The following is a 15,006-nucleotide window of genomic DNA, read 5'->3' on the forward strand; positions in this document are numbered from 1 at the left end:
GAATAAGCAAATATGCACAGTGACATCCGTCTGCAGTTTTTTTTGCTTTGCTTTATAAGAAATATTTCTCCTGTAGCCACCCAGTCCTTCAACAGGGGGCGGTCGGAGGAGCGTCTTTCTGCCTCTGCTGCTCCGCCATTAAAACACCGAGGAAGAAGAAGAAGAGGCGGAGGGAGCATTTTAGGTAGGGGTGGGGTGGAGAAAAGGGGGGGCTGGCAGCGGGGACGGAAGATTTTAGCGTCCGGGGAAGCGTCATAGGCGCCCCAGCAGCAGCAGCAAAGCGGATCGATTAGAGAAGTGAGTTGCACCAGGCTCTCTCCCGCTCTCTCTCACGCACACGCACACGCACACGTGTCTCCTTGTCGCTTTCGGGACTGTGCAAATATGCACGTGGGAAGCCCCGCGGTTAATCGTAGAAGCCCCACGTGGCCGCCGGCTGCCCCACTTTAAGTCGCCCCCCCCCCCGCCTCAGTTCTCCGCGTACGTAGTATGGGAAGCAATAAAAACAAGTAGGTCGCAGGGTTTCTTTGCTGCAGTCCCGCTCCACCTCTTCTCTCCCAGAAGCTCAAGGTGGCGCACACGTCCCCACCCACCTCCTCGTTTGGCCCCCACAACAACAACCCCAAGAGGTAGGTCATTATTAGTATTATTAGTATGCCTCCCTCCGTCCGAGGATCACAGGGCGGTTTACGATAGGAAAACACAGATTAGGCTGAGCGCAGTGAGCTTCATGGCCGAGTGGAGGGATTTGAACACAGGTCCCCCAGGTACTAGTATGTTGCTCCAACCACGGGTTGTCGCCAGTTACTCTCAGCCCGCCCTTGACCCGAGATTATGGGAGAAGCCTATAATTAAAAGCTGCTGTTGCTCAGATTAGCCCCACCCCCCACACCGCCAATATGCAATGGATATTAACGCCAGATTTTTATTATAATGTTCCTGCAAACGGCTCGCTGCTGCTGCTGCTGCTGCTGCTGCTGCTGCTGCTGCTGCTGCTCCTCTCAAAATGCAATGCATTCTGTGTGGGGCTACCTTTGAAGGTGACCCGAAAACTCCAACTACAGTGGTACCTCGGTTTACAAACACAATTGGTTCCAGAAGTCTGTACTTAACCTGAAGCGTACTTAACCTGAAGCGAACTTTCCCACTGAAAATAATGGAAAGTGGATTAATCCTTTCCAGACGGTCCGTGGAGTACTTAAACTGAAGTGTACTTAACCTGAAGCGTACTTAACTCTAAGTATGAGTGTAATTGGTTCTGGAAGTCCGTACTCAGGGCAGTCTCGAGCAGGTCGGGCACCCTGGCGCTGAGGGGCGGAGATCGCTCCGGTGCCCCCGCCCTCGCAGAGCGGAGCATGGTTTCCGCGCGGCTTCGCCGTGCAGCGCCCTGCCTACCAGCCTGGCACCCTGGCGCACCGCACCACCGGGGCTCTACCTAGAGCCGGCCCTGTCCGTACTTAACCTGAAGCGTACTTAACCTGAAGCGAACTTTCCCATTGAAAGTAACGGAAAGTGGATTAATCCATTCCAGACAGGTCCGCGGGAGTACTTAAACTGAAAATACTCAAACCGAGGCATACTTAAACCGAGGTATGACTGTAATCCAGAATGTGGCTAGACTGGTGACTGGGAGTGGCTGCCGGGACCATATACCATAACACTGGTCCTGAAAGGCCTACATTGGCTCCCAGTACGTTTCTAAAACACAATTCAAAGTGTTGGTGCTGACCTAAATGGCCCTGAAGGAGCATCTCTACCCCCATTGTTCAGCCTGGACACTGAGGTCCTCCTCCGAGGGTTTTCTGGCGGTTCCCTCACTGCGAGAATCGAAGTTACAGGGAACTGGGCAGAGGGCCTTCTTGGTAGTGGCGCCTTTCCTGTGGAATGCCCTCCCATCAGACACTAAAGAAATAAACAACTACAGTTGTACCTTAATGGGAGCATTAACAGCCAGTGTGGCTAACAGGCTAGATCAGGCCTGATCTAGCCTGTTAGCCACACTAGATCTATGAACCAGGAAGTTCACTGCTCAACTTTTAACTCTGAAATAAAATGAACAACGAGGTTTTCTGCAAGGTACTTTTCCTTCCCTTAAGGCAGCGTTTCCCAAAATTGTGTCTCCAGCTGTTTTTGGACCACAGTTCCCATCATCCGTGACCACTGGTCTTGCTAACTAGGGATGATGGGAGTTGTAGTCCAAGAACTGCTGGAGACCCAAGTTTGGGAAACGCTGCCTTAAGGGAGCGCACAAGCAGGGCCTTAGCAAAAGAGTGATGTGATGTATAGAAAGCTTTATGAGGAACGGTTGAAGGAATTGGGTATGTTTAGCCTGGGAAAGAGGAGACTGAGAGGAGATAAGATAGCCATCTTCAAAGATCTCAAGGGCTGTCACATGGAAGATGGCGCGAGCTTGTTTTCTCCTGCTCTGGAGGGTTGGACCCGAACAAATGGCTTCAAGTTACAAGAAAGGAGACTCCGACTAAACATCAGGAAAAACTTTCTGACAGTAAGAGCTGTTTGACAGTGGAATAGTCTCCTCCAGGAGGTGGTGGACTCTCCTTCCTTGGAAGTTTTTAAGCAGAAATTGGATGGCCATCCATCAGGGATGCTTTATCTGAGATTCCTGCATCGCAGGGGGTTGGATTAGATGACCGTCAAGATCCCTTCTGACTTATGATTCTCTATTGATATGGGAGTTGATAGTCCACTTTTACTAGAGAATGTGCCCCGTTTGTTCTAGGTGCATTATACAACAGGGAGCAGTTTCTGAGCTCTGGGCGCAGATTTCAGACTAAAACTGCAGAGTGGAAGGAAAGGAGGACATTTTTCTGCCTCCACACTTCCATCTACTCCCTGAAGAGACCCTCTTAAGAATATTACGGGGTGGCTGGGGGGGATGACGACAGGGGAAGGACTGGACAATGTGAAAAATGAACATAATATTTAGCTGCAGTTCATTCATTTTCAGCTTTGTATTCTTGTTATTTAAAAAACCGCCTAGGCATTCTATTGTTGCGCCCATAACCTAGGTTTAAGCAGCCATTTAGCTCCTAGCTTTCATATCTCAGTTTCTAATACTGAATGTGCCCCCCCACCCTGATTGCTAACCACTTTTTTGCGTTTGTTTTCCTTGACTCCATTGTGTGTGTGTTTGTGTGTCTCTTTAGCCCAGGTAGAAACGCCCCTTTCAGCTCAGGAAGACCCCCAGGGTCTTCAGACTACTGGGGTCCCCTCAGCCAATTGCAGCTCTTTTGTCACCAAGCAAATTTCATCAGATCTGAACCTTCTTCTCTTAGAGCTCCTTGGACTAACCATCTCTCTGTTTCCAGCAATATCAAGAACTGGCAAGGATCTTCCTTCCCCTGGAACCAAAAAGCCAAAAGGTTTATCGCCAGCTTTTTAGCTGAAAGGGTTGGAATGAAGATGATAGAGCAAAAATATGCAGGCACTGAACCTAAAGCGGGATCAGAAGGAGCAACAGAGCCTATCAGAGCAGTTTATTCTGAATATATGACCAAGCAGTCAGGATGTGGAACGTCTGAAGGCAGCAAAGGGGGACCTGGCAAGGGGAGGCAAGAGCAATGGGAAGCCCAGTGGCAGCAGTTCCTGAAGACCCTGGAGACCCTTCACCCAGAAGGCAGAAGCCCCCCAGAGACGACTGAGTCTGCCACCTGGGAAGACGCCAAGGCCTTCCTGGCCTCCTTTGAGCAAGTGGCCAAAGCCTGCCGCTGGCCCAGAGGAGAGTGGGCAGCCCGGCTCCTGCCTGCGCTGAGCGGGGAAGCAGACGAGGCCTTCCGGAGCCTGGAAGCCGGAGACAGAGAGGATTATCGGAAGGTGAAGGCGGCCATCTTGCGAGGGGCCGCCCTGAGGACGGAGGCTGAGCGCCAACACTTCCGGCACTTCTGCTGCCAGCAGGTGGAAGACCCCCGGAGGATCCACCTGCAGCTGCAGGATCTCTGCCACCAGTGGCTGAAGCCGGAGAGACGCAGCAAGGAGCAGATCCTGGAGCTGCTCGTCCTGGAGCAGTTCCTGGCCAGCCTCCCTCCAAAGCTGCAGAGCTGGATCCGAGCAGGAGGACCAGAGTCGTGTTCGCAGGCTGTGGCCCTGGCAGAGGAGTTCCTGATAGCCAGCCAGCAAGACTTGGCTGAGGCTGAAGAGTGGCAGGTGGGAAAATAATGCATTTAACTGGACACACGGAATGTGTCTTAGGCATGTGCAAAGTGTTTACATGTATCCCCTCTGAAAAAGAGTGTTAACTTTTCATGACTCCAGCCAGGAAATTTGGGGAACATTCCTGTGGGGTTTTGGCAAGACAGGCAGAGGGGAAAAAGGTCAGCATTTTTGTTTTGTAATTTAAAAAAGTGTTGGTTTGGGCTGTAAGTCCAAGTAAACCCCACAGAGTTCTAGTTTAGGATTGCTGTGTTAGCCTTACATTGACCCTGGAACGTAAATGCAAATTTGCCACATTTTCTTACTGGCAGGGCAACTGTGCCTTTAGAAGTTGCAACACAGGACAGAAAGGCCACATTTGTCACTTTCCCCAGCATGGCAATACAGCATGGAGGTCTTCAATGTTGTCCCCTTCTGATCTTTCCATTGGCTTAAGCTTTTCAGGTTCCCCGCTCCAGAACCAATTGTGGAGGGTCACAGAGGGGGTTGGGGAAGCCCCACTGCCCAAGCAGAAATCCTTGTGCAGGCAGATCTCTCATGCAGGGTGGTAAACGCGGGCTTACTCAGAGCAAAGCCTCTGAAATAGGTGGACCTTAGTCATGTTTATTAATTTGAGTAGATCTTCTCCAGGTTGAATGTGATTGAATTCCACCCAATGAAGTCAGCTATGCTCATTAAGTTCAAGGTGTCTCCTCTGAGTAGGACTAGCATTGGATGTGAACCCGCACCTGAAGAAGAAGAAGAAGAAGAAGAAGAAGAAGAAGAAGAAGAGGAGGAGGAGGAGGAGGAGTTTGGATTTGATATCCCGCTTTATCACTACCCGAAGGAGTCTCAAAGCAGCTAACATTCTCCTTTACCTTCCTCCCCCACAACAAACACTCTGTGAGGCTGAGAGACTTCAGAGAAGTGTGACTAGCCCAAGGTCACCCAGCAGCTGCATGTGGAGGAGCGGAGACGCGAACCCGGTCCCCCGGGTTACGAGTCTACCGCTCTGAACCACTACACCACACTGGCTCTGTGTGTGTTTGTGCTGTTTTGCCAACCCTATGCAGTATTCACAGTTATATAGCTTGCTTGGCCTTGGAACAATCTCATGAGAGCCAATGAGCTTTATTTGCTCCCCCCAAACCACTGCTAGTTGAATTAATCCTGGAATGGAATAGGATGGGTGCAGAGTGCGTCTCTTTTGCCTACCACTTGCTCTTTGTAGTTTCAGGAACCGATGCAGGATACATGCGTGGATTCTGTGGATGCAGAGGAGGTGCCATCGGACGTTGCTCAAGGACGGATCTACAAAGACAGAGATGGGGAGATCAGTTTGCTAGGTAAGGATTCACAAGAGCGACTAAGATCGCAGTCCTAACCGTGTCTGCTCAGAAGTAAGTCGGGGCTTACTCCAAGGAAGAGATGGGGACCTAAGAGTTTTGCACCGTTTGTATTAGTGGTACAGTTTGGACAACCAGGTGTAACAGAAGTCTCTTGTGCCTTTAAGCTGCCTGGTGATGAGATTTTGGCAGGTGAGATTTGTCATGCAGGGATGATGAAACACTGCACCTGTTGAATTTCCCTATTCTACACAACAGCGCAAGTTCGCTTCAGAGGTGCCAAAACTAGCATCTCGCCAAAGTAATTTGTTGTATGCTCAGACGAAGCAACCACAAAGTACCAATCATCCAAATACTGTAACTGCATATTCAAGTCTGGCCCAGGTTTTCCATATTTTCTAGTCAATTTTACTGACAAGCTGGAACGTGTCCAGAAGAGGGCAACCAAAATGGTCAAAGGCCTGGAAACGATGCCTTATATGAGGAACGGCTTAGGGAGCTGGGTATGTTTAGCCTGGAGAAGAGAAGCTTAAGGGGTGATATGATAGCCATGTTCAAATATATGAAAGGATGTCATATGGAGGAGGGAGAAAGATTGTTTTCTGCTGCTCCAGAGAAGCGGACACGGAGCAATGGATTCAAACTTCAAGAAAGAAGATTCCACCTAAACATTAGGAAGAACTTCCTGACAGTAAGAGCTGTTCAGCAGTGGAATTTGCTACCAAGGAGTGTGGTCGAGTCTCCTTCTTTGGAGGTCTTTAAACAGAGGCTTGACAGGCATATGTCAAGAATGCTTTGGTGGTGTTTCCTGCTCGGCAGGAGGTTGGACTGGATGGCCCTTGTGGTCTCTTCCAACTCTCTGATTCTGTGATTCTATGATTGTGACTTGATCTAGTACTAGAATTTGGAGGGCAGGTCCTCTGTAGGATGCTGTAGCTAGGCATGACGTGAGCTGTTGGCATCCAGTTATAGAGTTGTACAGTTGGAAGAGACCCAAGCGTCATCTAGTCCAGCAGCCCCCTGCAATGCAGGAATCTCAACTAAAACATCCATGACGGGTGGCCATCCAACCTCTGCCTAAAACCTCCAAGGGAAGGGGTGGCCAGGTTTCCCTTCTGAAATTGTCCTTTCCATCCTTTGCAGGTGATGACATCAAAAGCTCAAGTAATTCTGGTTTGTTGCTTCCTCCTGAAGGACGGGAGATGGCTGAAGTTGTCCTGAGCAAGGTGGGCTTTGGAGAGCACAGCAATGCTTCCTGTGGCCGGGGTCTCGGTGTGCAAGTAGAGGAGGTAAAAGCCTCGCTTTTACCCCAGTTTGCTGCTTTCCCTCTTGTTCTGCCTCAGGGCATTTCTGCCCTGTTGTTGTTGTTGTTGTTGTTGTTGTTGTTGTTGTTTAGTCGTTTAGTCGTGTCCAACTCTCCGAGCCCAGCTAAAGTGGATTGAGAGCTGAAACTCTTATTTAATGGGTCTGGGGTTTTTTTGTGGGGCGGGGGGGGGGGGCGGGAAGGACATTATCATGATTCTGTGCATTGGCAATGTTTCTTATGCAACTGCATCTGATGGCGGTGTTGGGGTGTTTTATGTTTCCAGGGACTGCCAAACTCCAAGGAGACAGGCGTGCCTTTGCACATGTTTGAAAGGACTCCAACACAGCCAGGCCAACAGACTACGTTCTGGCAAGTCCTGCCAGAGGACGATGGGAATGTCCTGTCTTTTGGTAAGGGTCGCTCAAATCAGTGGCGGAGCTTCATGCGCCGGCACCGGGGGCGGGGTTGGCGCCCGTTCTGGGGGTGGGGTGCGCCTCCCGGAGGGGTGTGTCACACGTTCCGGGGGTGTGGTGCGCCTCCCAGAGGGGCGTGACGCGCATTCTGGGGGGCATGGCGCGCGTTTTGGGGGCGTGGCGGGCAGCTGCGATGGCGCCCCTGAGATCGTGCTGCTCGGGGTGGCCTGCCCCCACCGTTCCTATCTTCCTACGCCCCTGGCTCAAGTCCTGTAAACAACCTGCCATTTTTGGAATTTGAAAGAGGAAGAAATTCTATGTACTGCAGTACAAGTCATAAATACAAAAACATTAGGAATAACAGTAAGAGCTGTTGGACAGTGGAACAGTCTCCCTCGGGAGGTGGTGGACTCTCCTTCCTTGGAGGTTTTTTAGCAGAGGCTGGATGACAGAATTGCTTTTTCTGAGTGTGTTGAAAACTCTTGGGAAGCCAGAGGCCTTGGTTTGCTTCAAATAGCACCATTCCCAGGACTTGAGTGTGAGGTGTCCCTTTTGCCCCTTCAAAACAGGAGCCATCGTGTGAGATATGCCCGATAGCGTTCAGTGCCCCAAATTCCTTCCGTGCAGGATTAGCTGAAGCAGTTTCTGTACAAATAGAACAAAATAGCCGTATTTATTCCCTTTATTTAGAGAGGCCACAAACCAACCTGGGTTAAGCGAACAATCCACACAGCCTGGGATGTCAGGAGAGGGGTTGATATCTGGCTGGGGGTAGGGAGAGAGAGAGAAATAAAGCTTGGGATCAGCAGATATATTTCGATGATGCGGAAGGGCAAACGGTGAGGAGAGGAAGGAGGTTGCAGGCATCTAGAAAAGACCAGAGCATGGTCAAAACCCCTCTCTCTGTCTCTTCAGGTGAACAAAAGAGTTGCTGCATCAAGAAGGAGACATCTCAGCGGGGAGAGACATCGCCAGAGGACATACACAGGGCATGCGCAGAAGTACCTCAGTGGGATTTTCCTCTGACGTCTGAAACTCATGAGCAGCGATGTGAGGGGAAAGGGCGACAGAAGAAGCGAGTGGGGAGAGAGGGAGAACGCAACGACTACACAGAACTTATTCCAGGTGTTGTTATCCTGACCTCCTCAGGGCCCATAGAGGGGGGAAAGCTTCCATTTTCTGGGTACGGGAGGAAATGCAACGACAAGTCAGGGCTTGTTGTGAGTCACCCTGGGGAGGACCCCAGCGAACGTCCTCCGTGGGGCAAAGAAAGCCAGACAAAGCATTGCTTCTGTAAACCTTGGGGGATGCTTACAGGAGGGAAACAACATTCACCTGCTGAGTGTGGAAGAAGCTCTTTTGTTGGCCACCAAAATATTTGCACAGAAGAGGAACCCAAGGAAAATCTTGAGGGTGGCCAAAGTTTCAGATGCAGGCTGCAGAATCATCAAAATGTTCCTTCAGGAAGGAAGAAGCATGAATGTTCCACATGTAGGAAAAGCTTCACTTCCAGAGCAGGTTTAACAAAGCACCAGAGGATTCATACTGGAGAGAAACCCTACAGATGCCTTGAGTGTGGGAAAAGCTTCAGCTGGGGGGAAAACCTGTGGATACACCGGAGGGTCCACACTAGAGAGAAACCGTACAAATGTTCTCACTGCAGCAACTGTTTCAGTCAGAGAGCGGACTTGAAGATTCACCAGAGAATCCATATGGGAGAGAAACCGTACAAATGTCCCGAGTGCGATAAGAGCTTCAGGCGGCGACAGCACCTGATGGGCCATCAGAGGACCCATAGCAGAGAGTAACTGTTTCAAGTTCATCAGAGCACTCACAAAAGACCTTACAAATGCCACAAGGGCAGGAAAAGCCAGAAAAGATTGGTTAAGCACCAGAGCACCTTTAATATTGCCTGCCATCAGATCCTATCACCACAGATTCCACTTTCTCGATACTCTTGATAGCAAGTGGGTGGCCACTGTGAACTATTTTTGCCCACAGCTCCTCAGCAGCATTCTCTCCTAGTGAAGGAAGTTCCAGAAACCTTTTTTTATCTTGTCAAAAAACTGCATACTTGTTAAAAACTGCATACTGGGACATAGTTAGTGGAATATCTCATGTGTCAAACTGCTTGGGATTAAACCATTCTACTTGTCATTGCTTTTCCTCAAGGAGCATTGGGAACTGAAGTGGTTTTTTTTGTTTTGTTTTTTGAGGGAGGGCGGTCTTTTGGCAGCCTAGAGGTCTGTACTGACCTCTTGATGTACAATTCCCAGAGTCTGATTCTGAGTTGTCCCCTTCTCATTTCAACAGGGAAACCATAATATGGAGACATGGCTGATAGTATGGAAAGGGGGCAGGTGATCAGGGTCTTCAGTGCCCCAAATATATCTTCTTTGTGATTAGTTGAAACTGGTTTTGTATTTTTAAAAAGCCAAAATAGCCATATTTGAGAGAGAGAGACTACTGTGTTAGACGGAACGCTTGGGAGTGGGGCTTAGTCCAAGTGTGGGGAATCTTTGACCCTCCAGATGTTGCTGAACATTGCCAGGGATGATGGGAGTTGGAGTTCAGCAACATCTGGAGGGTCAAATGTTCCCCACAGCTGATTTAGCCAGTCAAACTGCTGTTGCTGGCCCCTATGAACGTAACCGTTTATCCATAAAGTACTTTAGCTATTAGGAAGAAGTAGACAGGTTTAGACTGTAATCCTAAAAAACGTCTGTCACCTGGCATTGTGGACTTAATTAAAATTACAGGCTTTTGATACCAGCCTTTAGAACAAACTATAATGCATAGTTGCTTTCCTCATTTACCCCCAATGTACCCCAGGAATTGCTTTTTCTGGGGGCGCTGAAACCTACTGAGGAACCAGAGGTATCATGTTTCCTTCAGAAAGCAAAACTCCTGGAACTTATGTCTTTGCCCCTTTATAAAGCCGTGATGAGAGATAATGGCTGACAGAATGGAAGGGGACGGTCTCATTTTCAGTGTGGAAGGTGACTTTCCTCTGCGACAAGTTGACACGGATTTAGTGCAAGCAGACCCGAATAGGCGCACTTGGATTTAACATCTTAATTTAGAGATGTCCCAAAAGGCACCTCCCCCAGGAGCAGAACCGAGTGAAGAGGAGAACCTCACTTGTGGAGAGAGTGGTGATACATGGCTAGAAATTGAGAGAAAAAGCTGAGTGTAGCAGAGAAGATTCAGAATTGCCTAGAAAGGGAGATCTGGCAGAACAGAGAAAGCCAGGAGGGAGGAGGTTGCCAGAGTCTAGAAAAGAGGTGACCAGAGCTTGGACAAAATTCCCCTCTCTCTCTCTCTCTTCAGGTGAACAAGACAGGTGCTGGATGAAGATGGAGAAATCCCAGTTGGGAGAGAATTTGCCGAAAGAAATGCACAGGGAGTTAGCGGGAGAATTTCGCTGGGATATTTCAGCTGTGACACCTGGAATTCCTGAGCAGAAAAATAATTCCAAAGGGCAACAGGAGAAGCAGCCGGTGAAGAGAGAAACACAATGCAGTGGCCTCTCCGGAGTTATTGCAGTCTCTGTTAGCGAAACCTCAGCAGTGGCCACAGACAGTGGAAAGCCCTGCAGGAGAAAATATAAGTCAGAGAACCCTTCTGAGTGCCCCACATCAGGGAGAGACAGCCAGTCGGTATGTTGCCTTGAGAAACTACAGGGAATACTTAGGGGGGGAGAAACAGCATACATTGCCTGCATGTGGGGAAAATTTATGTGGGACAGAGGAATTTGTTGGACACCAGGACAGCCGCACAGAAGACAGCTCCCATGGATGCCCCGAATATGAGAAACGCTTCAGACCTAGACATCGGAACAATAATTCAGGAAGGAAACCCCACAAATGTTCTGTGTGCTGGAAAAACTTCACCTTCAGAGCAGAGTTAGCAAGACATCATAGAATCCATACGGGAGAGAAACCATACGGATGTTCTCAGTGTGGGAGAAGCTTCCGGCAGAGAGTGCACTTAGTTAAGCACCAGATGATTCATACTGGAGAGAAACCCTACAGATGCCTTGAGTGTGGGAAAAGCTTCAGCTGGGGAGAAAACCTGTGGAGACACCGGAGGGTCCACACTAGAGAGAAACTGTACAAATGTTCTCACTGCAGCAACTGTTTCAGTCAGAGTGGGGACTTGAAGATTCATCAGAGAATCCATACGGGAGAGAAACCGTACAAATGTCCCGAGTGCGATAAGAGCTTCAGGCGGCGACAGCACCTGATGGGCCATCAGAGGACCCATAGCAGAGAGTAACTGTTTCAAGTTCATCAGAGCACTCACAAGAGACCTTACAAATGCCACAAGGGCAGGAAAAGCCAGAAAAGATTGGTTAAGCACCAGAGCACCTTTAATATTGCCTGCCATCAGATCCTATCACCACAGATTCCACTTTCTCGATACTCTTGATAGCAAGTGGGTGGCCACTGGGAACTGTTTTTGCCCACAGCTCCTCAGCAGCAGTCTCTCCTAGTGAAGGAAGTTCCAGAAACCTTTTTTTATCTTGTCAAAAAACTGCATACTTGTTAAAAACTGCATACTGGGACATAGTTAGTGGAATATCTCAGGTGTCAAACTGCTTGGGATTAAACCATTCTACTTGTCATTGCTTTTCCTCAAGGAGCATTGGGAACTGAAGTTTTTTGGGGGGGCGGGCAGTCTTTTGGCAGTCCAGAGGTCTGTACTGACCTCTTGATGTACAATTCCCAGAGTCTGATTCTGAGTTGTCCCCTTCTCACTTCTCACTTCTCACTTCCAGATGAGGTTTAACAAGGCACCAGAGGATGGGGAACTGGCCCCATGCCCCGAATGTGGGAAGGGCTTTTCTCAGAGAGATGCTTTGATAAGACACCAGAGAACTCGCAGGACGCTCCCGAGGCCTGCGTCCTCTGAGGGTGGGAAGAGTTCAAATTGGGGCAGCATGTTCGCTGTGTAGGCCCCCACCACACCTGTACCAGTGGCCATATTCCCTTTGGGAGTAGCCAGCATTAGGCCTCAAAAAGCTCTCTGAAAGACCGTAGTAAAGAACAACTATGTCCACTTTCAGTTAGACTCTTAAGTCTCAAATGTGTTAGTCACAAGGCACCAGTTACCCATATACGTATAATAATATCAATAATTTTATACCCCGCCCATCAATATACATAATGCATGCTGAAACTAAAAGCTTACCACTGGCGAGGAAGCCATGCATAAACAGAATACTGTAGTTGTGGCTATAAATCGCATAACTTGGGCTGCAATCCCAACCCCACTTTATCCTGGACATAAACCCCATTGAATTCAGTAGGACTGACATGGTTAGGAACACACTGTTCTAGTCCTTATGGAATACCTTCTCCGTGGAGGCATTTCATCCCAACTTCATTTTATTTTTCTGTGCCTACTTAAAACACACCGGTTTGCACATTGGCTTGTTGCACATCAGAGAATCCAGAGGGAAAGAAGATGCTTAGCAGGGCTGAGAACATGTAATATATCCCACTGCAGGAATTCCTGCAGCTGCTGTTGAAAGCAGAACATCTAGCAGCAGGGAGGCAGTAACAGCTCTGCCGACACTGTAGGCCCCACAGCATGGGTCTAGGGCAGGCATCCCCAAACTGCGGCCCTCCAGATGTTTTGGCCTACAACTCCCATGATCCCTAGCTAACAGGACCAGTGGTCGGGGAAGATGGGAACTGTAGTCCAAAACATCTGGAGGGCCGAAGTTTGGGGGTGCCTGGTCTAGGGTCTTCCCTCCATCTCCAGCTTTAATCAGTCCATGGCCATGGCTTCACTTTAACCAGCTTATGCACATCCTCTTAAAGCCAGACATTGTGTCACAGGTGAACAGAAAGCTTATGGCCTCTGAAGGTTTGCCATTGAGTGCTTAATTCTGCTCTCTTGTGGAGTGTTCCCAGAGGCATAGCTGGCTGGGGAGGGGGGCACTGGCCGTCACACTGTGGGGGCAGCACTTACTGCGGGACCTGCTGTGCGCCTGAGCCACACAACTCTCCTGGGAGTGACGTGCTGGCTTGGGCGCCTGCAAGCTCCACAATGCCTGAAACAGCAGTGTGGGACTTGTGTCCGCCGCCTTGTCCCTCACTGCCCTACAGCTGACGGGGAGACTCGGCTTTCTCTCTCCCCTCTCCTTGGAAGTCCTCCGGGTAGTCGCTGCTGCCTCCCCTGGTCTCTGAGCTGCTGCCCTCCGTCCCAAAGAGAGGTGCCTCCTCACACTGCCCCACATGGGCCTGGGAAGCAGAGACATGAGAGGGCATCCAAGGAGGAAGGGAAGGAAAGAGGGCCAGAGACCAGTGTTGTCCGTGGCACCTCTGACCATCATTCAAGGCACCCCACACACTGGTTGGAAACCACTGGTTTAGGGATTGTGCTCTCAAATGAACAGTGGGGGAACATTGTGGTCCAAAAAGCCCCTGCCATCTTACCTCACAGATAAGGGAGAAATAATTCCTCACAGTTGGCACCTTATCTCGGATTCCCCGATCCATTATCCTTCTGTGCATGTTTGACAACCATTCATCCTATAGATGCCTCGAGAAGATCTTATGAGAAGGCCGCCTCAAAGGCACGACCTGTTCTGGTTTGCACTTTTGTGACCTTTATTTCTCCTTTGACAAGCCTCCTATTTTCTCGGAGGGGAACCCCCCAAGTTACGTTTTGTTGCATTTGTTAAGGTTTTGAAAGTGAATAAAAATTAATTAATTATTAATTAATAATAAACTCTGAGTGTAGCACTGTTGTTTTGTAAAGGCTCACTGCGAGATTACAGAAAAATAAGACTCCAGTTCTGAAATGGAGGCAGGGGCATATTGTCTTACCTTTTGTGGAGGCTGCATCAGTTGAATGTTTGTTCTTGTTTGATTTGTTTGTTCCCAAGCGTGCACATATGACGCCAGTACACTTCACAGCATGCATCCGGCCGCCACAACTTGGGGGGGACGGACGGACAGTCCCTTCATTGATTTTTTTTTGAAGTGGCCCTCATGGCCCTGCACAGATGGTGCCCCTGTTTGTTCCTTTTTCCTTTCTAGAGAAGCTTGAGTTGGATTAGTGCCGGGGTGGCCATGACAGGATGTGTCTCTTGCATAAAATGGTGGAGTGTTTAAGAAGCCAACAGCTATATCTTTAAAAAGATGACAATACTTTTTTAAAAAAAAAAAATCAATGAGAAGTTTTGACATTCCAAAACATAAGGGAGAGTTGTCCTTTCGGGCTTTCTGACTAAGTTGAACTGCACAAATATAAGCAAGGAGACATCTAGCTTGCCAGTAGCACATGTGAAAAGAATCTAGGGGTCTTAACATGAGCCAACAGTGTGACGCAGCAGCGAAAAAAGCTAATGCTATTCTGAGCTGCATCAACAGAGATATAGTGTTCAGATCAGAAGTCATAGTCCCACTCTGTTCTGGAGTACTATGTCCAGTTCTGGGTACCACAATTTAAGAAGGATGTTGAGAAGCCGGAACGTGCAGAGGAGGGCAACCAAGAAGATAAAGGGTCTGGAAACCAAGCCTTGGGAGCAGTTGAGGGAGCTGGGGATGTTTAGCATAGAAAATGAGACTGAAAGGAGATATGATAGCCATCTTCAAACATCTCCAGGGCTGTTGCTTGGAAGATGGAACAAGCTTGTTTCTCCAGCTCTGGAGGGTGGCCTCCAAACCAAGGGCTTCAAGTTGCAAGAAAGGTGATTCCGACTAAACATCAGGAAGAACTTTCTGACGGTAAGAGCTGTTGGACAGTGGAACTGTCTCCCTCGGGAGGTGATGGACTC

The 15,006-nt window shown here is 49.1% G+C and overlaps 1 protein-coding gene across 3 annotated transcripts; it reads left to right on the top strand.

The window, feature by feature from the left end:
• Positions 1-490: 490 nt before the first annotated feature.
• LOC118081215 (uncharacterized) lies at positions 491-11,840 on the top strand. 3 transcript variants are annotated; one of them, XM_088663508.1, is made up of 6 exons: positions 491-629; positions 3,330-4,164; positions 5,381-5,495; positions 6,639-6,784; positions 7,085-7,211; positions 8,130-9,365. In XM_088663508.1, exons 2-6 carry the CDS (start codon positions 3,418-3,420, stop codon positions 9,020-9,022), a joined length of 2,028 nt encoding a protein of 675 aa, XP_088519634.1. In that variant the 5' UTR covers positions 491-629; positions 3,330-3,417; the 3' UTR covers positions 9,023-9,365. The 3 variants fall into 3 exon arrangements, with proteins under 3 accessions (XP_088519634.1, XP_088519632.1, XP_088519633.1); XM_088663507.1 differs by lacking the exon at positions 491-629 and adding an exon at positions 10,545-11,840 and having other exon boundaries at positions 2,995-4,164; positions 8,130-8,339; XM_088663506.1 differs by lacking the exon at positions 491-629 and having other exon boundaries at positions 2,986-4,164.
• Positions 11,841-15,006: the final 3,166 nt, after the last annotated feature.

The sequence above is a fragment of the Zootoca vivipara genome, chromosome 2 (genome assembly GCF_965207765.1).
Source record: "Zootoca vivipara chromosome 2, rZooViv2.hap1.1, whole genome shotgun sequence".
NCBI classification, from domain to species: domain Eukaryota; kingdom Metazoa; phylum Chordata; class Lepidosauria; order Squamata; family Lacertidae; genus Zootoca; species Zootoca vivipara.